Source organism: Trichechus manatus, unplaced genomic scaffold (assembly GCF_000243295.1).
Source record: "Trichechus manatus latirostris isolate Lorelei unplaced genomic scaffold, TriManLat1.0 scaffold00001, whole genome shotgun sequence".
In the NCBI taxonomy this organism is placed as follows: Eukaryota; Metazoa; Chordata; class Mammalia; order Sirenia; family Trichechidae; genus Trichechus; species Trichechus manatus.
In genome coordinates, this window is record NW_004443937.1 from 41,734,469 (window position 1) to 41,759,606 (window position 25,138).

A 25,138-nucleotide genomic window follows, 5' to 3' on the forward strand; every position below is an offset into this window, starting at 1 on the left:
TTAGTTCATAGGTTTAGATGCCTGGGGGTTAGTCCAAAGTTTAGATGCCTAGGGGTTGGTCCTAGGTTTAAATGCCTGGGGTTAGTCCAAGGTTTAGATGCCTGGGGTTAGTCCAAGGTTTAGATGCCTGGGGGTTAGTCCTACGTTTAGCTGCCTGGGGGTTAGTCCGAGGTTTAAATGCCTGGGGTTAGTCCTAGGTTTAAATGCCTGGGGGTTAGTCGTAGGTTTACATGCCTGGAGGTTAGTTCATAGGTTTAGATGCCTGGAGGTTAGTCCTAGGTTTAGATGCCTGGAGGTTAGTCCTAGGTTTAGATGCCTGGAGGTTAGTCCTAGGTTTAGATGCCTGGAGGTTGGTCCTAGGGTTAGATGCCTGGAGGTTGGTCCTAGGTTTAGATGCCTGGAGGTTGGTCCTAGGTTTACATGCCTGGAGGTTAGTTCCAGGTTTAGATGCCTGGGGGTTGTTGATTTGCTCCCCTCTGACTTGTGGCTGAGCCTTGCTGGGTGCTGTATGAGTTAGTTATACCACCTCATATATAAACCCTCACTCTTAGAGGACGTGGGGAATAGCGAGTTTTCAGCATTCTCTCTCTATATAAATACTGTATATATGATTCACATACAGACACTTCTAGAGGAAGATTAGTATCACTCTGTCTAGCTACCGCTTACTAAGTTTGTTATTCATCTGCCGTAATAAAGGTTAAGGACAGACGGACATAGGCAACTATGACAGGCTAAGGACAGAATCAAGGCAGGGAGGAGGTGTGTCGGGATGTAACTGCACTTGTTGTTAAGTGTACGAGCTGCTCCATGCACTCACACGAGGACCCCCCGCCCCGTTCACCCTGCCGTGGAGGGCCGCCTGCTTCATAAGCAGTCCCCTGGAAGGTGCCGTTACGTTCCTTGGGTCAGTGTTAGAAAGCAGGAGCACCCGGGAAAAGACCCTTTGGAAGACATGGAACTGGAAGGGCATGCACAGAGTATGGCAGCAGGTGGCCGCTTCATTCGGTTTAGTCACATACCTCTTTCCCCTGCCACGATCAGCCAAGATTGAATGAACAGTAGAGAAACAGGGAGGAAATTTCAATATGCAATCAGGCATTCGTTGGGATGGTTGGATTTATGGTGGATTATATATAATTTATCTAGGCTGTCAATTTTCTCTTAGGCATGGGGATGATCATTTTAGGTGCTTATTACTTTTACGGAATGCCTCTTTCCCCCCTTTTTGCTGGAGATCTGGATGTACAGGAAGAGTGAGAATTAGTGCAATTTTCAAAAAGGTTATTTTAAAAGAAATGATTTTAAATCTCAGGTTTGAAATAAGCAGTGATACAACAGTTTGACCATAATCAGATTTGGGAATCTTCCCTTGGAAGGGCTGGATTGTTTAAAGTCCTTACAGCTTTGGGATTTAGTTAGCCTTGAAATCCCTTGGTTTATAATTATTATCAAAATGGTCATTTTGACAGTGGCTGATAAAAGAGTAAACAGTATTTATTTAGATGTAAGTTGGAGAACTGACACGTTGAATGACACAGAAGAATTCACTTCTGCCATTGCGTTTAGCAACCCAAGTAATTAAAGGTTGAAAATGAAGACCGTAGTGCTAGCAGAGTAAGTTACAGTGATAAATTCAAAAAGATGGCCCACGATCCACACACCAGAGAACCGATAAAAACAACAGTGGTGGCCACAAAAACCACCACAAAAGACCGAAAAATATCTTGTGTGTTCTAGCTAACAGCAACCATTATGCTGCCTGAATAATTACCTGTAAAACGCACTCACCTCTTCTGCTCGTTTCTAGAAACATCTGAAAACTCAGGCGGAAACGTACAAAATGCAACCACTTTTGGGTTGTTTTAAACAACCTCCCAAAGGCTTCTCCTTGCAAAACTTCTGCTTCTATTCTCTCTGCAAGCCCAGTTGAAAGAACACGGGCGTTCAGGCTTCGTAGACAGTCTGCCAGCAACATCTGCTGCAGCCTCAGCTAAGGAACAGGAAACACATTTCCCACCACAGCTGCTCACCTCTGCGTGGTGTTCCTCATTTTGCTGTAGAACTTCAATGACTAGTTCGGCAAGACGTATTGTGTCTTCGAGCTTTTTGGCAGGAGTGATTAACCGGCCTACATTTTCTGTAGTACAAGAATTTGTGTTAAAATTCAGAGAAGGCGGCAGGCGAGTTTTGTGGCCATTAGAACTAGTGGATAGGAAATTTGGAATAGTTATTCATTTTTTTAAAAAGTTTCATGCAAATGTTCAGTGCCATGTAATTAGTAGTGAGCAAACCATAAAGCCATTTTATTGTGACTATCACCATCGTCATTATAATACAGACTAGGAAGAAACAGTGCTCCAGCTTTAAATTTGCATCTTCAACTCTATGAAGTCCATGACAGCCCATTTCAAATTTTGTGACATTTTGTACACACATTCTTTAAAGACAGCATAAACGCACTATTTTGTATCACTCTCTAAACTGTGTTCGTGCTACATGAAGTGGGAAGACGTAACAGAAGCTTAATCTTGATTGCTGCTACATTTGTTTTTTGGATTTGTCACCGAACATTCGATACTATAGCATCGTTTTTCATTACAGGCCTGCAAGTTTTTAACAGGTATTGGAACACTCTGTTTAAGAAAGTAGATTCAAAGGTCTGCCTGTTTCAAGTTGTCCAGGGAGGAGACTGCAAATAAAATCAGACATTCCTGGGCCATTAGGTAGAGGGCAAGACAGAATTATGAAAAGGGTGCGGGGGTAGTGTGCCACGGGATAGGACAACTGACACTTTATCAGTGAAGTTGCAACCAAGTACTTAGCTTTGGTCTCTTCGTTTTTAGTCTCTGTTGTGTTGAAGGGTTGTGTTTTTACACGGTTCAAGGACCAGCTGATCCCTGGCTAATGCTACACTCGGTCTAGAGCTCCGTTTGTGAATGTCAGTAGGATGCTGACAAAAATAAACTTTTTTTCTTGGGGAAAAGAGGAATATTTAAAAGATAAAGTGCTTCTTAGCCCAGGAAATTGCCTAAATTCAACCAGTCTGATCTCACCAAAGAACTAATATTTCTTTTTTGTTGCTGTTGGGTGCCGTCGAGTTGATTTTCGACTCATAGCGACCCCATGTGACAGAGTGGAACTGTCCTATAGGGTTTCCCAGGCTGTAATCTTCACAGAGCAGATTGCCAGGTCTTTCTGCCATGGAGCCGCTGGGTAGGTTTGAACTGCTGACCTTTTGGTTAGCAGCTGAGAGCTCCACTGTTGCACCTACAGGGCTCCTTTATTTCTTGCTGGCTGCTGTTGCGTGCTGTCGAGTCGGTTCCGACCCAGCAATGCTGGAGGACAGAGGAGAACTGCCCCACAGAGTTTCCAAGGCCGTAACCTTTATGGAAGCAGACTGCCACATCTTTCTCCCTTGGAATGGCTGGTGGGTTTGAATTCCCGACCTTTTGGTTAGCAGCCAAGTGCTTAACCACTGCACGACCAGGGCTCCTTTATTTCTCGCTTAGCACCCTTCAAACCTTGAAGCCTCAGGGTCATTTAGAGCGCATGGCTATAATGGGACTGATGACCATTTGGCTTGATTCTATAGGTGGGCATAGATCTGTGCAAAGGACTGCTGAAACTTACTTTGCGCTCTTCATTTGAAGCAGATAGCTGTTGGATTCAGGGATTTTTTTTGGTAGAGGAAATTACCTGATACTTCACAGGAAGTTTTGTGTTTTGGGGGGTGGGGGAAGAAAGGAGGTTTAAACCAAATCATTGCCAGTTGCCATTGAGTTGACCCCACCTCGTGGTGACCCCATGTGTGTCAGAGTAGAACTGTGCTTGATAGGGTTGTCAATGCCTGACTTTTCAGAAGTAGATCAAAACCAAATCATAATACAATGCCAATTAAAAAAAAAAAGGCTTTATAATTTCCCTTTGTGCATTTCTTAGATAAGTGAAGAACATATCAGATCATTAGTAATTAGGATTTAATACTGAAAAAAAAAAAATTCAGTGAAATTCTATGTAAACAGAGTGTTCCAGCCCATGGGAGCTAAGAGTGATGGATGGGACTGGGGAAGACCACCCAAGTGTTGAAAGTTTCAATCCAACGAGGTCTGATGGTTGCCGTGAAAATGGGCCTTCTGGATTCAGGTCAGTGCTACACCCAGGTGGAAATCCGGCTGGAAACGGCTATGGCATGAAGGTGGGAGCTGGTGGGAACATAAATACGCAGACCAGGCAGAGAATATTCGACACCCAGAGTGGGGAGATGCAGTGAGCTTAGGGGCTGACAGCCCACTGTCTTGTCCAGAACATTAACTACTGGGAGAAAGAGTGAGTGAAAAGATTGATTCCTGTGCTTTTTGGGGCACCTAGCCTATTTACAATTTCATAAATAGATTATCGTCATTTCATTAGTAGACTTTCAGGCATTTCTACAAACATACTGTGTATATATGTTTGGGTAATATGTGTAGAGTGAGGTATTTGCATTTTGACAGTAAATATGCATAGGCTACTATTTTTTATTAGTTGATATTCACATTTACACATCAATCTGCAGATTCCTCATTCTATGCTTATTACCCATTCGACACATACACCCACATACACACATCACACACTTACGTACATTTGCTAGTAACCAGACAAGCCTGTACATTAAGACAAATCTGCAAGAAGTCCTCCTTGGGGCACAGCTTTGAAATCTCTTGCTTCACAAGCAGAGCGCAATGTCCTTTTGGGTGGAATACTCACCAGATCCAGGGGATTCTAGCTGGACATGACATATGGTGTAAAAGTGAAATAATTCCCACCCGTATTTTTATGCGCTTTTATTTGTAAACTGTGAATGATTTTTATGTTTGGAGCAATCCAAGATGCTTAAGCTAGGACCATCTGAAGATTTGTATTAATATACAATACTCTTAGATTGACTACAATATAGATCAATATACACACATAAAGTGTATATGTGCACGCAGCCATTTCATGAGTATGCGCACATGTACTCAGATATGTGTTTGCCTGATGTATATATACAGACAGTATGTTTAATAAAACCTCTTCCAATTTTACTTTAACACACAAGCATTAAAGTTAGCAGATTAAGGATCCTTTGATCTAGAACGCTTGATCTGCCAGTTAACCCATGTAACCAGACTTTCATTTACTATTAATTAGCTGCTATTCCATTATCTGTAGATCAATCCACTTTATGGAAACACAGCACTATTTTCTTCTTCATTTGCATAGCTAATTTGCTAGCTAAGGGGCAAAAATGACACTAAAAATGACTTTTCTAAGATGTTGTCTTTAAAGAAAATATTGTGCAAAATTCTCTAGCAGCTCCTCCCTCCCCCCAACAGAGGTCGAGAAATTTGTGCTTAGAAATTATTATTAATTATTTTTTGTCAATTCTGCTGTCTTAAAATGTATGAAAATGCATTATTCCTATCCCCAAATCTTGTACGAGCTGGAGCACTGACAAAAGGGAACTAAAAGTGCGGTGTACTTAGGAACATTTCATACAACAGAACCGAAGCTCGTAACACAGAAAAAAATTCTCATGCAAAATGTTATGCAACAATGATGTTATTTTGTGCTGACGCTGAGCTCTGAAAATGTCGCATATGTCAGCCACGGCTGGACAAAAAAACGTGGACATCTGGAAATCAATGCTCTCTTTTGAGTCTCTCAGAACCTACAGCGTTAAACTTGAGAGCCTGAGCCTCAGCTTCATATTCCAAACCACAATCTCAAGAAGAAACGAGAACAGAAAAGCAAACTAAGCTAGAAAGCTGCCAAGTAAAGGAATGTGATAGAAGGTACGGTACTTGATTTGGGCCTAGGCATGCCTTTGAGCCTCTGACAGAACACGCTGGTCTGCGTTTGGGTGGGTGGAGGAGGAGGCCCAGGAGGTGGCGGGGGAGCTGCTCAGGCAGGTGAAGAGAGACGGTGAAAAAGTAGAGACAAGGTGACTTTAACAAAGGGTGACAAGGCAGATGATGAACTCTGAAAAGAACAACCGAACAGGCAAAAGCGACGAAACACAAATGGGGAGCCGCTCCTTGATCGGCGTTACTTTGACTTTACAGAGTCGTGACATCGGTTGACAAGGAACGAGACTCTTACCAGTGTCACCAGCACCACCCCCAGCGAGACACTCAGAGGCTGAATGCAAACACTGGATGTGTCTTAATCCAGACAGGTAGACGTGAATGATGGCGGCAGCATCACCAACCAAAAGACACACTTTTGTACAATGAAGAACATCTACATGTTAACAGCTGCTTCTTCCTTCCAGATGACCGGAAGTTTGACTTGAGGTATTAACAGCTGGAGGAGCTGGCTTCTCATCTTCAACACACTGCGTAACTCTCTACATAGCCCCGTGCCTGCTTTTGAAACCTCTCTGTGCTTTAGGGTCCCCATCCGTAAACTGAGAATATTAAATATCTTTTCTGTCTACCTTGCAGGATTGCTAATAAGAGCAAATAAACAATAGAAGGGAGAGATCTCTGTAGTAAAACATTAAGATGCCTACAAACGTTTATTGTTACCTCCATGCTGTGAGGAGGCAGGAATTAACTGCTTTACAAAAGCAGATGAAGGGCCATTATTAGTTCAAGCGAGCTAGGAAATATTCTTGCTCCCTTTGTGGAATTTCAAGATGTAAAAATCTGTCATTTTTGGGAAAAAAATGTGTGGTATCTGATTATTTCCAGCTCATTTAATTATTTTCGATTTGGAATTCTCGTGGCTTTTATATTGTGGGTTGAATCATATATAAAAACTTGCCAGCTTATCAAATATGTTCCTTGCTATTCCAAATGTTAGAATACCGTAATCAGCACTTGACCCATCTGTCATGTGCTTTACAATATCAGCGCAGCAAACGTCCTGTAACAATAGCCCCCCTTCGATACAGGCACACAGCACTCTCAGCGTCTACAATCCTCTGTCTCTTTAACGGGTGTCTCATTCACTTTGGACCTAATCCTTCCTGATAGTTCTGGTTTATAAAGCAGTCTGTATGGTGAGAGGGGCATACTCCACTGCCAAGTTTGCTTCGTGGTTTGCTTGAATTTTTAACTGAGAAAATGAATTTTACTGTAGGCTTATAAGAAACGGAATTCTAGAGACATTAATACAAAAAAAGATCGAGAAATAAGGATACATATAATATTCTGGCACAATCATCTATTAAAAGCAAAAGTTGATGAGATCCTTTTCTTGCTGGACCACCTTAATGTTTTGAATGCAGGATGAAAAAAAAATCCTCATGTAATTCTTATTTATTCATTTGGTAAGACTGTGTGTAAAGAGAACTTGGAAAAATCAATTTTAAAAGATAGCTATTTAAAGGAAGGCAACTACTGATCCTTTCACCAAAAAAAAAAAAAACAAAAAAAAAACTGCTGCATATTTTAAATTTTGTTTAAATCTGGTTTTCCACCTACAGCTCTGCCACAGTTAGGCATAGCTCTGCTAACACAGCCTCCTGGTTCTTTCAGGGAATGTGTGTTACCTGTGTGTGCAATTCTTATAGAAACTCCTTATTTATTCAGTAACTGAACCTGTGTGGAGACATGCCTGATCTAGTGGTTCATAAATAATGAAGCACCCCCAGGCGGATCCATAACTCACGAGGCAGCAGATACATATTTCAGCTCAATGGGTCTCGATGAGGAATTAAAAAAGGGATTCCCTTCTGCCAACTGTCTGTCCGGAACTCTGACAGGGAGGTTTGCCACCATAGAAAAACATGCTCCCTATTTTTTTTTTCCTCACAGACCAAAACAAAAACATCATACCTTGGTTTCCAACTTCACTTCCCCAATTACCATTGCTCATGTTTACACAATTAAATCTGCTTGGCTTCCAGAGAGAGTTAAATGTGACTGCGGGAAAACAAAAAGAGAATTCCTCTGCATGCTCGGCTAAGCCAAGGAAGAGAAGCGTCCAGGAGCGAGAGACACCCCAGTTAGCCCTCAAATAACCTGACCATCTCTGGTTCCAGCAAATGGGTTGCCAGCCCCTGAAATCTCATATGAGAGATGGATATGATTGATGGAAAGCCCACTTTTTAACCAGTCCCAGCCTACTAATGCACAGCTGAAGATGCCAGCAGTTTGCTTTTATTGAAAACAACTAGCCTGTATGACTTTGTTTGCTATGACTTTGGAGGGGCGGGGGAGGTGGATGAAAGCTAGAATCTAACAGAAGGCTAAGCAGATAGCCCGGTCATGTTTTCCAGAGTACTCTGCCTCCCTAAAATGACGGCCACTTGGACCGAAGAAACACAGGGTTACAGTTCTACCTAAACACTATAGTGGGACTGCCCATTACGTACACCTAATCCCCTTGCATCTCCATTGCTCTCATGCAGAAGAGTAAGTCCCTTAAAAAAACAAAGAACCAAACCCATTGCCGTCGAGTTGACTCCAACCCATAGTGACCCTAGAAGACAGAGTAGAACTGCCCCATAGGGTTTCCAAGGAGCGGCTGGTGGATTTGAACTGCCGACCTTTTGGTTAGCAGCCATATCACTTAACCACTGTGCCACCAGGGCTCCAATTAAGTCTCTAGGAGAGTATAAACTGTACGTTAATAAAGACTGTTGGAAGAACCATGGATCATTTTCTCTGCTCTTTTCATTGGAATCATCTTTGACTCCTCCCCGTTCAGATACGGGTGGCATGGCCTGTCCACTCTACCTCCAAAATGTCTCTTCATTTTCTCGCCCATGGTACTAGATCCCAGTGCCGACACTCTGCTGAAGGGGTGGACATGTGACTCAGGTCCCAGCATCTCCACCTGCACAGGTGCAAAGGCATCCCAGCCAGGCCTCCGCCCCTTTCCTGCTCTGCACTGTGTTCTCCACGCAGCAGCAGAGACTTCTGTGAAACGCACGTCTGATCCCGCTACGCCCTTGCTCCCAAACCTTGAAGAGCTCCCCAGTGCTTTTATGATAAAGGCCCGATTCCTCTGCTTACCCGTCCACTGGAGCACGTGTGGCCTACTGCTGTTAGCGGCCCTGGAGCTGGCCACTGATTTGTGGTGACCCCACGCACAGCAGGCTTGGACCGTTGTACTCCACAGGGTTTTCTCTGGCTGATTTTCTGAAGTAGAATGCCAGGCCTTTCTTCCTAGTTCATCTTAGTCTGGAAGCTCTGCTGAGACCTGCTCGGCATCACAGCAACACACAAGCTCCATTGCCAGATGGGGGGTGGCTGCCCATGAGGTGCATTGGCTGGGAACTGAACTCAGGTCTCCTGGGTGGGAGGCGAGAATTCTACCACTGAACTACCGCAGCTCTCTATGTCTGGCCCGAAATAATAGCAAATTGTATACAGGTCTGTCTCCCTCTGCCCAGTGAATTCTGCATTTCTTGGGCCTAGAACAGGGCACGTCCTCAAATATCAGGGGACGGGAATCTTCAGGGAATCCTGCCCGGTGCGGTGCTCTGAGAGAAACCCAAACACTTGGTGTTTGCAGCGTGCGCGTAAACTCTGCAGCAAGGTCGGCCTCTCACCCCAGGCCCCCGGTTACTTAACAAACGGACTGAGCTGAAGAGCGGAATAATAAGCATCATAAACTTCCAAACCAGAGAACAGGTGTCTGGATGTAAATAAAAACATTGAAGATAATTAAAAATATTTTACTTTGAAATTCAGTTATATCCTCAAGGAAGAAATAATGCTACTGGGATATTTTCCTTCACTAATTTGGTATCTGGGTACCCAAGGCAGGCCTTGTCCCTGAGGCTGACCTGCCACAGCTAAGAAACAAGAACAGCACATTGCCTGGATCAGCCGCATCAGCATCACCCGGGACTTTGTCAAAAATGCAAAGTCCAGGCTCGTCCCTAACCTGCTGGATCATAACCTGCATTTCAGCAAGACCCCCAGGGGTTTGCACGAACATTAGAATTTGAGAAGCATGGCTTTAAACTCCATTTCTGACATCAAATAGCATGCCCATACTACACACCTGGACATGGAAGAGGTTGTTTTTTAAATTATGATAATGAACAAACAATGATAGCTAATATGTAATAAGTGTTTACTATGTGCCAGGCACTGTGCTAAGAGCTTTATCTGGAATATCTGTTTTAATCTTCAAAACTATCCCGTGAGAAAGAAACCATTATTAGCCTCTTTTTCACAGAGGAGAAAAGTGAAGCTAAAGAGGTTAAAAAACTTGGTGGGGCCAAGCGGGTAGTTTTCAGGTTTTGATATAATCAACCCCTGAGAGCTAGGCTGGACGCGGCTGTCTTCATGGCACTGTACATGTGACCGTGACATGTGGACTCCGGACATCATCAGATGCCACGCTGGAAGCTCAGATCAGTTAGGGCATGATGGGTGGGGCTGTCCCTCTTGGCTGGAAGGTAAGGTGGCCTGGTGGGGTGCTGATGGCTCTTGAGTGGTGCTCAAGATACTAACCACTTGCCATCAAGTCGACTCCAACTCATGGTGACCCCATATGTGTCAGACTAGAACTGTACTCTACAGAGTTTTGAATGCTGATTTTTTAAAAAAAATAGATTGCCAGGCCTTTCTTCTGAGGCACTTCTGAGTGGACTTGAACCTCCAACCTCTTGGTTAGCAGCCAAGTGTGTTAACGATTTGCACCACAGGGATTCCACTTAAGATGCTAGAGTCACTAATTATCCATCTCATTTTGAATACAGCTTCTCTCTTCCAGGCCTGAGTTTTGACACCTGTCCAACCAAGGACGGTTTGGTATTAGATTACTAAGAAGACCACCTTTGATCTTACAATGCTATTGCTGGAAAATCACAAGCGTTTCATGGTGTAGAAGTTGGAAGCGTGAGCTTTGGGTTAGGTGTTGTTGTTGTTGTTGTTAGGTGCTGTCGAGTTGGTTCCGACTCATAGCAACCCTATCTACAACACAACGAAAAACTGCCCGGTCCTGCACCGTTCTCACAATCCTTGTTATGCTTGAGCCCATTTGTTATGGATTGAATTGTGTCCCTCAAAAATGTGTGTCAGCTTGGCTAGGCCATGATTCCCAGTATTAGGTGTTTGTCCATAATTTTGTCATGTGATGTGATTCTCCTATATGTTGTAAATCCTGCCTCTATGATGTTAATGAGGCAGGATTAGAGGCAGTTATGTTAATGAGGCAGGGCTCAATCTACAAGATCAGGTTGTATCCTGAGTCAGTCTCTTTTGAGATATAAAAGAGAGAAGCGAGCAGAGAGACAGGAGGACCTCATACCACTAAGAAAGCAGTGCCGAGAGCAGAGAGCGTCCTTTGGACCTGGGGTTCCTGCGCTAAGAAGCTCCTAGACCAGGGGAAGATTGATGACAAGGATGTTCCCCCAGAACCAACAGAGAAAGAAAGGCTTCCCCTAGAGCTGGCACCCTGAATTTAGACTTCTAGCTTCCTAAACCGTGAGAGAATAAATTCGTCTTTGTTAAAGCCATCCACTTGTGGTACTTCTGTTATAGCAGCACTAGATGACTAAGACGCCATTGTTGCAGTCACTGTGTCATTCCATCTCATTGAGGGTCTTCCTTTTTTTTACTGACCCTCTACTTTACCAAGCATGATGTCCTTCTCCAGGGACTGACCCCTCCTGATAACATGTCCAAAGTATGTGAGACGAAGTCTTACCATCTTTGCCTCTAAGGAGCATTCTGGCTGTACTTCTCCCAAGACAGACTTGTTCATTCTTTTGGCAGTTCATTGTATATTCAATATTCTTTGCCAACACCACAATTCAAAGGCATCAATTCTTCTTCAGTCTTCCTTATTCACGGTCCAGCTTTCGCATGCATACGAGGCAACTGAAAACACCACGGCTTGGGTCAGGCGCACCTTAGTCTTCAAGGTGACATGTTTGCTTTTCAGCACTTCAAAGAGGTCTTCTGCAGCAGATTTGCCCAATACAATATGTCATTTGATTTCTTGACTGCTGTTTCCATGGGTGTTCATTGTGGATCCAAGGAAAATGAAATCCTTGACAACTTCAATAGTTTCTCTGTTTATCATGATATTGCTTATTAATCCAGTTGTGAGGATTTTTTTCTTTACGTTGAGGTGCAGTCTATACTGAAGGTTGGAGTCTTTGATTTTCATCAGTAAGTGCTTCAAGTCCTCTTTACTTTCATTAAGCAAGGTTGTGTCATCTGCAGAATGCAGGTTGTTAATGGATTTTTCTCCAATCCTGATGCCCCATTCTTCTTTATATAGTCCAGCTTCTTGGATTATTTGCTCAGCATACAGACTGAATGAGTACGGTGAAAGGATACAACCCTGACACACACCTTTCCTGACTTTAAACCACGCAGTATCCCCTTGTTCTGTTTGAACGACTGCCTCTTGGTCTATGTACAGGTTCCTCATGAGCATAATTAAGTGTTCTGGAATTCCCATTCTTCATAATGTTGTCCTTAATTTGTTAGGATCCTCACAGTCGAATGCCTTTGCACAGTCAATAAAATACAGGTAAACATTTTTCTGGTATTCTCTGCTTTCAGCCAAGATCTATCTGACAGTAGCAATGATATCCCTCATTCCACATCTTCTTCTGAATCTGGCTTGAATTTCTGGCAGTTCCCTGTTGATATACTGCTGCAGCTGCTGTTGAATGATCTTCAGCAAAATTTTACTTGTGTCTGATATTAATGACATTGTTCAATAATTTCCACAGTCTGTTGGATAACTTTTCTTTGGAATGGGCACAAATATGGATCTCTTCCAGTCGGTTGGCCAGGGATCAGTCTTCCAAATTTCTTGACACAGATGAGTGAGCACCTCCAGTGCTTTATTCATTTGTCAAAATAACTGGTATTCCGTCAATTCTTGGAGCCTTGCTTTCTGCCATTCCCTTCAGTGTAGCTTGGACTTCTTCCTTCAGTACCATTGGTTCTTGATCATATGCTACCTCCTCAAATGGTTGAATGGTGACCAACTCTTTTTGGTACTGTGTTAGATAGCCCTGTATTAAAATTCTTTCTCTGCAACTAGCCAGCTGTGTAACCTTGGGCAAGTTACTCAACCTCCCTCTACTTCAGGATTTCTATGTACAAAAGATTGACTTCTCATTTCATTGAGTGTAAGAGACACGTTTTAACATTTCTGAAATCAGGATGCATCCTACATTTGATGGTGTGTCAGAATTTGATTGGCAGCATGGTTTTTTCCCTAGGGGCACAAAACTTAACGATGCATCTTAGATTCAATACGATATAGTAATATTATATTTATCTTAGGGTTGCTGTGAGAAATGAGATATGCGTGTAAATACTTATTGGTGTTGTTTTTAGCCGCTCTTGAGTTGGCCTCTGACTCATGGCAGCCCCATGCACGATGGAATGAAACATTGCCTGGTCCTGCCCCATCCCTGTTATCTGTTGAGGATCAGATCATTGCGATCCATAGGGTTTCCATTGGCTGATTTTCTGAAGTAGATCACCAAGACTTCCTTCCCTGTCTTTCTTAGTCTGGAAGCTCTGCTGAGACCTATTTAGCATCACAGCAACACACAAACCAGTGACAGATGGGTGGTGGCTATGCATTGAAATTGGACTTGAACCCAGGTCTCCTGCATGAAAGACGAGAATTCTACCACTGAACCACCAATGCACGTACTAAATTCTCAAAAAATGGCAGTTGTTATCATTAGCAATGTCGTATCTTTTTTTCTGGTAGAAGAGACACTGGTTTCCTAGTTGTTGGTTTGTGGCATAGTGTAAACACATCCTTTTTCGTTTAAGATCTTTCTTGGTGATGGTGTTTGAAACACGTGTCTCCTTGCCCTCAATTTTTGCTTCTTATTTTGTGATGTGTAGATGAGGTACTAGTTCACAGAATAATCTGGGTTTGGAAACCCTGATTTATGTATCATTTAAACAAAAAGGATGAAAAGAGCGACATCTAGTCTCTCGTGTATAAAACATGAAAGATGAGATGGTTCTCATCTTAGAATGGCTTGGATCTTGCCAGAGATGAGACTCACCCCCCCGGTCCCTTGAGGAAGGCGGCAGGGCGGCCAGCTTTGTGCTACATGTCATGGGTGTTAACAAGTCTGCTCGTCACTTTCTCTCCTTTGACAAGACGTGGACCTTAGGAAGTGTGGCTGGAGGTAGGAAAAGATACAAAGAACCTCAGTAGCACAGAGTCTGCTTGGAAGTCTCTCTGATGGATTTAATCTGCTCTGGAAGGCTTCTGTCAATTGGGGAGAACAAAAGTCCTCCGTTCTTTGGCAAACTCAGGGAATCCCAACCACCCACGGGAAGCTTCCCAATGGAAAGATTTTGACAATGATTTGGTCTGAGAAAGGAATTCTCTGTCTCTTTGGTGGTCTTCCTATAGTAAAAGTTGTACATACTTTTGGCCTTACCCGCTGAATAAATGGATACTGTCCAAATGCTCACCAAAGCCAGCTGGAAAGGCTGTGTGGTGGAAAGAGACAAAAAAGCATGGTCTTTGACTTTAGACAGACCGGGTGCAAAGCCTAATGGAGAAAGTCATGTGTCCTTTCTGAATCTCAGCTCCCTCATTTGTACAAGTAGCAATAATAAAACATTCTTTATGGGACTAAAGATTTAATAAGATAACTTATGTAAAATGTTCAGCACAGTGCCTGTGCCCATAGGTGGGCTATCTCTGTCCGCCTATCTGTCTATCTGTCTGTCTACCTACCTGTCTCTTTTTGAAAATACTTGGCATATTTTGAGGAACACATCTGATCTCCAATTCCACTGGAATCACTATGATGCTCAGAGAATTGTGCAAGTATTTAGCCAAGAACTGAGGCAAAACAGCGGTAGCAGCGTAGACCTTCCGAGATTGCTGGGTTCAGAACGTGTGACGTTTAGACGGAAATGTATTTAAAACAAAAGAACCCATTGGCAGGAGTCACAGCTCGTCTTTCATAGAGTAGCAGCCTTTTGCATCTTTTTCCTTTTTTCTTTTTGAGCTACAGTAATTAAACAGAACATTTAATTCTAACAATGCCGCCAGACAAAAAGCATAAGTCCACAAAACGCCGTCTGCAGAGTCCCGTAGACGCTCCGAGCCCAGCCTGAGTAAAGGCTGTCAGTACTCCAGTCGCCAGCATCCCACCCTGTACTGGTTGGCACGTCCAGCTGTGCCCTGCCACCCCCACGCAGCTGGCTGGGCATACCCATCCGTGCACTGCTTCTCTGTACCCTTTAGGGAATTGGGAAGTGGGGGAGGGGGTAAGAAGAAACGTTTAAAGAGCAGGAAAGACGCAATTATGATTATGATTGAGATTGTGATTGAGATCTGATATGCCTAGGGGAGTCCTCAGACATTCTAAGCTTCAAATCCATCTTTGACCTTAAGTTTTTGGTCCAGATTCACTCTTCTTTCTCCTCCTCAGTCAACTCTCTCCATTGCTGCCACTGTGATGTTTCGGGAGCGCGAGCCACCAAGACGTCTCTGCTTAAAGAGCCTTCGGTGGCTCTCTGTCACCTTTTGAGGTATGGGCTGAGGACTTTTTCCTCTGAAAAATCCATAAACAAGCAAAAGTTGGCATAAATTCCAGGTTAAGAACCCCCGGAGCATAAGATGCCGTCTGAACTCTGCATCGTTGTGGCACAGAAAGACCTTGAGATCTTGCCCCTGCCTCCCTTGCCATCATCAGCACCTGGCACTGCCAACATTTCACCCTGCTTTGCAGCCACTTTGGATTACAGAGTAGTTAGGATTGTAGCCTCTGCCTGGGCTAGGATTCCAGCTCAGTGACTTACTACTTTAGGTGTAAGTCATTTAACCTCTCTGTGCCTCCGTTTCCTCATCTCTAAAACGGCAATAATAATAGTAGCGACCTCATAAGGGGTTGTGAGGATCCAATGAGTGAAGACATACGAAGCACTTAGACTCCCACTTGGCACAGAGTACACACTCAGCCAGCACTAGCTATTTCCGTCAGCTCTGTGGTGTTCTATATTTTCACCTATTACTCCCTCGATCTAGAAGACCTTTCCACTCCCAAACCCTCCTTGCCCCTCACTGATTCTAATTCATCTTTCGAGATTCAGCTCAAGCTCTACCACCCCTGTGAAGACTTTTATGTTCTTCTAACAATAGCCTGCCCTCTTGCATATAACACTGTCAGTACAGGTTGCAGTGTACTGAGCTTGTAACTTAGACAAATGCACCCATTTGCATATAGGCTCCCTAAGGGCAGCAGCTGCTTCCTTCTTATTTGCTTATTCCCTGACTTTCAACACAGTCCCTGGCACATGGTAGGCTCCTACAAAGTTATTGTCAAATGAATGAATGAAAGAATGCACAGATACCTTCTCTACCATGGAGAGACGGGCCTCTGTGTCTTGAACATAAGATCATGCGTCTTCAAATACTTCTCGCTAGCCTGGGGCTTGGCATGTGCTCAGAAATGCCTTCTGAACTGTTCTGAAATATGCTCGACCTACTGTTCACTTTACTTAAATGACAGTCATCTTTTGAGATCCTTTGGACTTTAAAACATTGGTCAATACTACATACTTACTAAAGTTTTAAGTTACAGCACTCCTGAAAGTAGGCTCAGAAGTTTTGGGACCAAACAAGAAGAAAATTTCCAAAGCCAGAGACCTTCCTAACAGCTTCGCTCTCATGAAACCTCCAGCAACAGCCCTGTCCAGCCACGTCGCCACGCACTCCGCCTCATCTCGCGATACATACAAGAACAACACGGACACAACTTTCCTCTGTCTTAGCTGAGACACAGTCACCAAAGAACACAAACTTCTCCATAGGGCAGGAAACAGAAAACAGAAATGAAAAACAGAAAAGAAGGGTTAGTTTGGTTCGGCAACTTCTTAAAAAACGAAAAAACAGAACAAAAAAACACACGAGGCCACATTGCTGGAATCCCGAAACCAAAGATGGAATGAAGCTTCCGAGCAAACCAGAGTTCTATGCCTTTGCGGAAAATTCTGCTCTACAAAGGTCAACATCTGATGGGTGTGAGATATAGTCAGACAGCACAAATTAACTCCTTAAGTATTATTGCAACTCCACATCAGTCTCTGGGAGTACACACCTTAAGGAGCTATTATTACAAAGCAAAAACAGAAACAATAAATATAACCCAACAGTCCTGGGAGTTTAGAATATGCATATATAATTGGTTCACCTGCGTCCTTTTGATTCTCTATATGAAAGAGAGAGCACAGCAAGGAGAGAAGAGAGAGAAACAAGAACACATATGCAGGATTAATGAGCAAGTGGACCACAATGCCCCCCACTTATGTGCGATACATGATATTGGAAAAAAAGGTCGCCCTTGGGTTCCCACCGCCCGAAGTGTGGGGGCCAGCAAAAAAAGGCTCCTTCACAGAGGTGGGAAATGCTGCACAAATAGAAAATTAGTAAAATTAAGTTTAATGTGAACTCAAGCTATGAAACACACATGAACTCTCCAAGTGACAATTAAGTCATATGTTCTGGCCAGCGCTTAGAGGACAAGGACAGGTCAAAATCTCCCGAGAGAACAAAGAAAAGCATCCAGCTTGAGAGAGAACAGACAGGAGGTGTATAAGATCTGGTTTTCACAGAGAACGGACCACCTTGTGTGATCTCCTACCCATAACAGTTCTGACGACTTAAACATGGAAAAGAAGGCATGACTGCACCCCAAATGTCCTTTATCTGACACCTAACACATTGTTCCCCAGCCTAGCGGCTACCTTTGGATTGTGTACCAGTGACAAGCACTTTACAGATTGGGGTTACACACAAGCAAAGTAAAAATGCATTCAGGTCACGGACAGAGAATAACGGAAAAACTTACAGACAAGTCTGAGTTGATCACAAACAAATGGCTTAATTGTCTACCCTGCCTTAGGCTGATAAAAAGTGACTGGACTTCTCACACCGGGTTTCACAGACAGAACCAACAGATAAGCCAATGCTAAAAAACTTGAAGCGAGGAGAGTGAGCTGGTTTGGATCTGGATTTTCTTGAAATAATGAAAACAGAAAGAGTGAGGACAGCATGGTGAGGTGGTGGTAGGTACTCACGAATGGTTAAATCCATCACTTGGGAGGCCAAGCAGAAGACAGGATGCTCATACATTTCTCTCTTTTTCCCTATAAAAGAGGATTTGGGCATGCAAGAGGCTTAGGTCAGAGGTAAAGAGGTTAAAGGTCACAGGTTAGAGGAAAACGTTACATTAGCTCAAAGGAAAATAGCCACAGAGTATTTTGGGATCGACACAGGATAAAAGAAAAAGGAGTTTCAAAATTGGAGATCTACTGGATTAACCATTCAGCATGCCGTGAGTCACGAGAGAGATTGGGACCATGATTTTACATGTCTCTTTAGAACTGTTTGCAAGAATACAATGACCAAAAACATCATGGGTAAAGGGAAACAGAATTTTATCGATTTAAGGCTCCAAGATACTAAGGATTTCAGACTTTAGTATCTAAGGCTCTTGAGGTATTTCTTCATAAACATAGTCTCCAGCAATATTACTGTAACTTCTTTCCAAAATTCTCAGGTAACTAAGCTGTTAAGGCTCACAGAAGGGCCTCCAATGTACACAAGGAAGATTTCTTTTCTGAGGGCAGGATCAGAACCTTGTAAAAGAAAGTTGTCTGGCAGTAATATCTTTAGAGCTGCGATGTCTCAGCCTACGGTGGACTATGTTCATAGAAGAAAACCTGACACATGCAGCCAGAGGATGTTGGGTTGTCTGAATTAACAATCCCAGCATGCTTTGAAATTGATGTCACAGCCACTTTTGCAGAGGTGACGTCAAAAGGTGGCTGAGCCAATCACGGGCAAGGAAGGCGAGAAGCGGAAGAGAGCGGGTAGTGTGGAATGAGGTACTTCTCTGAAAAGAGAGTTGGAAAAAAAAAAGGATTGGTTTCTTCAAAGAATCCCCAGACCTAAAAGTCACAGTGCAAAAGATAATCAACACAACCGAGAAGAATTGAGGCACAAAAGGAAATTACAGACGAGCTGATCTACTTTGGAAATGAATGCATTTTTACTCACAGATCTTAAAGTTTGTTTTTGGATATATTTATCTGAAAGAAGAGAGCAGATCTTACCAAAAGACTAGTAATAGCTAGACCAAGACCTACGAGGCGAACGTTTCTTGATCCCAGCCCATGTCTGGCCTTGCCTGGAATTATCATGTACCTGGTTGACTGTACCAAATACAACCAATTATTATGTCCTGGGAAGGTGACTGCTGGAACAATTATTTGCTAGTATCGCCCTTTCACCATCTTCTTGTCCTTCTATTTTTGTCCCTCATTACCAAGTCAAGAGTTGAGAAACATCCTTTTAGTGCCCAATTCTTAAGTGTTTCTCCCTGGATGCATAACAATGAATTCATTACCACTGGTACACAATTTGAATCGTCAGACAGACAAAATTGAGAGAGGGAGGACGCGCAATGTACAGAACACTGCGGATTTGATCTGATTGTAAGCTAATTCTCTAAGGAAACGAGGACTTTGGCAAGATAAATGATGGCGTTTGGGTGGTAAGGTCTTTTTTTTTTCTTTCCCTAGAGTCATGTCCTGAGGGTGGACAATGTGCATTTTTTGGTTTTAGTCAGGTGCGGTTTCACGTGTGGGAGAACATCAGGTTCCAGAATGCGGACACATTGCGTTTTGCACACAGAACTTCCACATTTATACACTTACACCGCTGGTCAACTTGGGTGTGGTTTTCAAATCACCCTATAGCAGCCAGTAAGGTAACAATGAAAAGTAATTAATCCCTTTGCGAATGTATAGGTCCCAAAGAACCACATCTTCTCAAGCAGAGTTTACTCAAAGAGCCTTTTGGATGACTACTGGGTCATCAGTGACCGCTTCTCTAAAATTTGAGACGGCAGTGGTAACAACCATCCCAGGTCTACCATGACAAGATTGAATGAGATCTAGATTAATCCTGGAGCCATCAGAGATGGCTGGACACGAACCTGCCATCAAGTGTGAAATACTACCAAAAGACATGCTATTTTCAAGGGACAAGAAAGAGTTAAGCAAAACCCCAATGTTGCTTTATTCAATTCTTGCTTCCCTTCCAGTGCCACCAGCAGTGGACAACAAACTGTTTCATTTTCCTCTATGTAAAAAAGGTAGCAAGCCTATGGAACTCTTTCAAAGGAAAACATTGACCACAGACCAGATACAGGGCCGACACAGACTCTCAGAAGAAACAGTTTATCTGCTAACATCCTATATTCAATATTCTTCCCCTACAAAGATTGTTTCCTGAGCCCCTGTTCCTTAAGTCATCGATTTGGCCACAACCAGGGAAGCTTTCACATTTCAAGTGCTTTCCAGTTCCAGCTTAACATACTCAGATGGACTGAACTTCTGGTGCCCATTAGAAAAGAGACTTCCCCAGGGAGGCATACTAAAATTTAAATTCAAAACTGGGGGCAGAAGGAAGCCTTACCTTCAACTTTGGCATACTCTGAGAGTCGAGAATAGTTGACTAAAGCCGCTTGCTCTAGACATCTACGGATGACGGTTTTGACCTCCTCTTGTGGAACTGGGGTAACAATATCTTTCATCAAAACCTTCAAGTGCGGAAAAAACAAAAGCATCACTAAGAGGATTCAAACAAATGCATGACTCATGTATGCTTCTCAAAGGGTTCAAGTTTAAAACGAATGGTAAATGCCTCCTTGTGAGTTCATACTGGTTTAGAGCCATCATTCAACGGGGAAAACACCAGAATTGCAACGAGCATTTATGATGGCAAAGCCCACCCAAGTATCAGGGCTAGAAGCGTTATCTTCAATATAATCAAGTCTTTGGGAGTCTGGGGAGGAAATAGCTAGAATTTTGGCAATTTCCTCTCTTTTCTTCTGATACTTGATGAACTGTAGACGAATCTTTAAGAAATTACAAACCAGGTCATTCAGCCACAATATTTCATGACGATGGTGTCCAGGTTTCTGTATATACACAATCTTTTACTTTCATTCTTACCCTTTCCAAGAGTGACAGAGTAGCTTTTAAAGCACCTTCAGGCCGACCAAATGGAAAGCAATACCTAAAAAAGACATAAGATTCTTCAGGTTGCCCAAATCTACTTCAGTGAGCACACAATATGCTGCAATTTGATTCCTACAGCAACTTTCTCCAAGGAACGGAAAATGCTTTTTGTTTTGTCACGTTGTGTTATGTTACTCTGAATTCACTCCATATACGTGCGTATATACGTGTATGTGTGCATAATGACTACAGAGGACTCTGCAAATTTCTGCGCAGAAAAGAATACGTAGAGCGTTGACATAAGGCTGTTTAGATGTCTATTGTGGAGGAGAACCATTTGTTAGCTCAAATGTGACCTGACTTCTCATTCCAGATACCAGCATTGAAACATATTAATGGAAACAGGCTGAAATTCAAACATACTTACTTAAATCCCCAAAGGATCAAAATGTGATACAGAGGAGTGTATTTAGAGCCAATTCACAATTCTGCTGTCTTTCCTTGCTTGTAGCTTTTAACTTCTATTGGACCTTTCGTTACTGGCAAAGCATCTTACGTATATGTAGTGTAGTACGGTGTCCGGCAGCAGAGTGTGATGCAATGTAGCAAGTCTATGTAACAAATCAGTATTTACCCAGGAGGATTTTGATGGCACAGATAGAACTATCCCAGGTACCACTAGGAGCTCTATTGACTGTTTCAGGCTGAAATGAGTCCTTCAAGGACACTGTTCCTCCATGGTACAAAGGAACGGTACGAGCTCCTTAAACTCAGACAGTCCTATGTATGCATCCTGCTTCTTCCACTTTGCAGCTGGGTGGCCTTAGGCAAGTTACATAATATCTCTGAGCCTTCATTTACACCTTGTTTAAATAACTAGCTTACGGAATTTGTTGTGAACATTTAAAAACTGCATGCTTGCCCAGCCTTCAGTCCTGTAGATGGCATACGGTAAGTATTTACTAAACAGGAACTGCTATTACTGCTGTGAAATCACCAGTGCGGCACTGGGGCTGCTCTTGCTGTGTGCCATCAACTCGATTCCAACTCAGAGTGACTCTATAGGACAGAGAGTTTGACAATTTCTTAGGCTGTCATCTTTACGGGAGCAGATAGTCAGGTCTTTCCTCCTGCAGAGTGGCTGGTGGGTTCCAAGCGCCAACCTTTCGGTCAGGAGCTGAGCACTTAACCACCAGGGCTCCCGTATAGCACTAGGAATGTCTAATTTGCTCCCAGGGAGAAGTGGGCTGTGTGGTGGAAGGCTCTAGCACTGCAATCTGCTGGCTGCCTGGAGCCAAGGCTGGTCCCAGGCTCGCTCTTTCCCCACAGAGCCAGCCAGTGCTATTTCTGAGAGGAAGGTAATGGAGGAGTGGAGACTCTCCCTTGGGTACCACCGCCTTCCTTCCCTGCTCATTGTAAGCTGATGAATGGGTATTTTTAACTGTTTTACTTAGGGAGCTTGGAGGAGCTTCAAATTCAACTTTGTACAGTGGATCGATGAGCAAGGTCAGCTTGCACAAGGAAGGTTTGGTTCTTTTAGTGGGAACACCATGAACTTAAGAATTCAAAGTCTATTGCAATTGCTGAACCATGTCCCATTGTTTTGCTTTCTTCATTGATTTCTAAATGTCCAATGCGTCTCCGATAGACTCACAGTCTTCGAAAATCAAGCCCCTTCTTTGCCCCTCCCTGCCTCCAACCTCCTGAGAAGCCCCTAAACCCAAATCCTTACCTAAAACGTGTAATCTGATTTTCCAGCAGAACCCGGAGTCTCTCTTTGGTTTCTTCAAAACGTTCTTTTTCTTCAACGGTCACAGTTCCAATTCCATCAGGCCTGAAAGAAGATGTGTCGTGAAATGACAGGACCTCATATGCTGACACCATCAAATCAAATCTCTAGCAGGAGGAAACTGTCCGTTTTAGAAGAAACCACGATAATGATTGATGTGACCTTAAACGCAGCCCCACTGTTCAGAGCTGGCCACTAAAGGCGTGTTCGTGGGTTTGTTTTTGTGAATGTTCTGGAGACATCTGCAGCGCTGCAGCTTGTTTACCGTAAAATGGTACAACTGGTGGTTTGCAGGTTAAACCCGGCCTCCAGCTCTTTTCTCATTCGGCTTTACAGCTTCTTATGACATTGGCACTAGATGGCCACATTTTATGGATGGGAATGTTTTATAATACAATTCTCATCTCTGGTTTTTCTTGAAAATTTAGAACCATTTGTTAGCTCAAATGTGACCTTACCTCTTATTATAGGTAATTCAGAAGGGTTGGCATTAATTGGCAAGAGCCCGCTGATGGCTTCTTCCTTACCTGGGGCAGGCACTCACCTGGTCCACATCTCTGATTTGCAACATCTGTCCCTTGTAGGTATTTGGGCTTGTCACCCCTGAATTGTGCACACAGATTACTATGAAACCCACATGCCTTCTAAGTGCGTGTCTTGCTGGGTGTTAAACATTCTCAAATGACTCATTTTCCAGATTGCAATTACAGATGTACAGATGAATTTAAGAACCCTATGTATTAACTAAGAGCCCCGGTGGTGCAGTGGTTAAAGTGCTCAGTGAAAGGTGAGTGGTTCGAACCCACCAGCTGCCTTGCAGAAGCAGGACGTGGCATCTATTTCCATAAAGATAACAGCCGTAGACGCCCTATAGGGCAGTTCTCCTCTGTCCTATAGGGTCGCTGTGCGTTGGAATTGACTGGACAGCAACAGTTTTTATTTTATTTTATTTTTATGTATTAACTGAAGAGCAACCCACATGTGTGCTACAGTCTCAGTGGACTGTTGCTCATTGCCGTAAAAAGAAAGGCCCCGGCACAAATCCGTGAATTTCTGTTTAATCCCAGTATTCTCATACTTGGAAGTTACCATCCGTTTTCACGTACACTTCCTCTATTTGTGATGAGCCATTCAGGTTGAACACATCCAGAGAGCCTGCATATTTATAGCCCGAATTAATCTGTGCCAAATTAGTCACAGGATAATCTGACCCATTCAAAGACTTCAGCTTCCCGGGTCCCATAGTGACTTGTTTTGACATCTGGCTGAGGCAGGCTGCAGCCTGGTGCGTCACTATGGAACTTCTACTGGAACACTCTTCAGTTTGCAAATGCAAGTCATCTTGAGACCCAACAAATGGGCTTATTTATAGGCCTTCTCAAGGATCCAGCATAAGTTGGGAAAATCCTGTACACTAGACCAGTCTGACTGCACAAAAGACTTGGCAAATGACTGCAATGCACCTCCTGTTTGGGGTTAACCGGTCACTTCCCTTCTTTTTAAAGAATGAAAGTACCCTGTTTGAAGAATGGCAAAGCCTTCCCCTGCCCCTCGATATCAAAAGCACCCATCAAAATCCTGTGCAGTCCATTCCTTCACCCTCCCCTGAATTTGAAGGCAGAACGCAGGCAAAATGGTAACGATCAGGAGGGCTGTTGGAATCTAGGAATGTGCCCTTATTTTTCATATTTTCTGGCAAAATCTCAAACGTTAATTTACAAAGTTTATTTAAAAAACATTTTTTTAAAAAACATGAAGTGTCCGTGAATCTGTGGTTAAATCTCTGGATAAATTCATTGGCCCCCACAGAATACATGTGATACAGTCTGAGGTAACTTCTCACATTTCTGTTATAACCTACAACTTCCTGTAGCTGTGGCTTTCAAATTTTTCTGACAATTCAGCTTGTTAATGCACACATTTAGATGATCGGCGTATGTATGCACATACTCGGTTTGGGGAAAAGGGAGCCATTTTAGGCATTTTGTTCCTTAGCAGGGAATTAACCCAGAGAAAAAAAATGCCATTAAATATATTTTACGGTTCAGGGAGAGGTTTACACATCAGAGGAAAAACACGGAAGCATTCTGCATGAACAGCCCAAAGATGTCTGTGGTCATTATTAAGAGCCAGGTCTCTCCGTGAACAATCCTTTGTTATCTAAGAAGCCTTCTATAAGGCAACCCAGCAATCAGATGATAAAAACAGGCAGTCTTTACTGAGCACTTCGTGTGTGCCTGGCCTTCTCAGTTAATTCGCACCGCAAAGGCTATCGTTATAAACGTAAAACTGGATAACGGTTTTTTCCCCTTTTATTCTGATGATTCACATCTGTGATTAAAGGTCTCAGATGGCAGCTCTACCTCCCTGCTAA

At 43.2% G+C, this 25,138-nt stretch overlaps 1 protein-coding gene across 1 annotated transcript in view; it reads right to left on the minus strand.

The window, feature by feature from the left end:
* CADPS (calcium dependent secretion activator) overlaps window positions 1-25,138 on the minus strand; it is a 548,960-nt gene that overhangs the window by 112,559 nt on the left and 411,263 nt on the right. Inside the window, 5 exon segments of the mRNA XM_023727714.1 lie at window positions 2,034-2,140; window positions 18,027-18,095; window positions 20,431-20,554; window positions 20,970-21,033; window positions 22,708-22,809. Coding sequence (XP_023583482.1) covers window positions 2,034-2,140; window positions 18,027-18,095; window positions 20,431-20,554; window positions 20,970-21,033; window positions 22,708-22,809 — 466 coding nt within the window.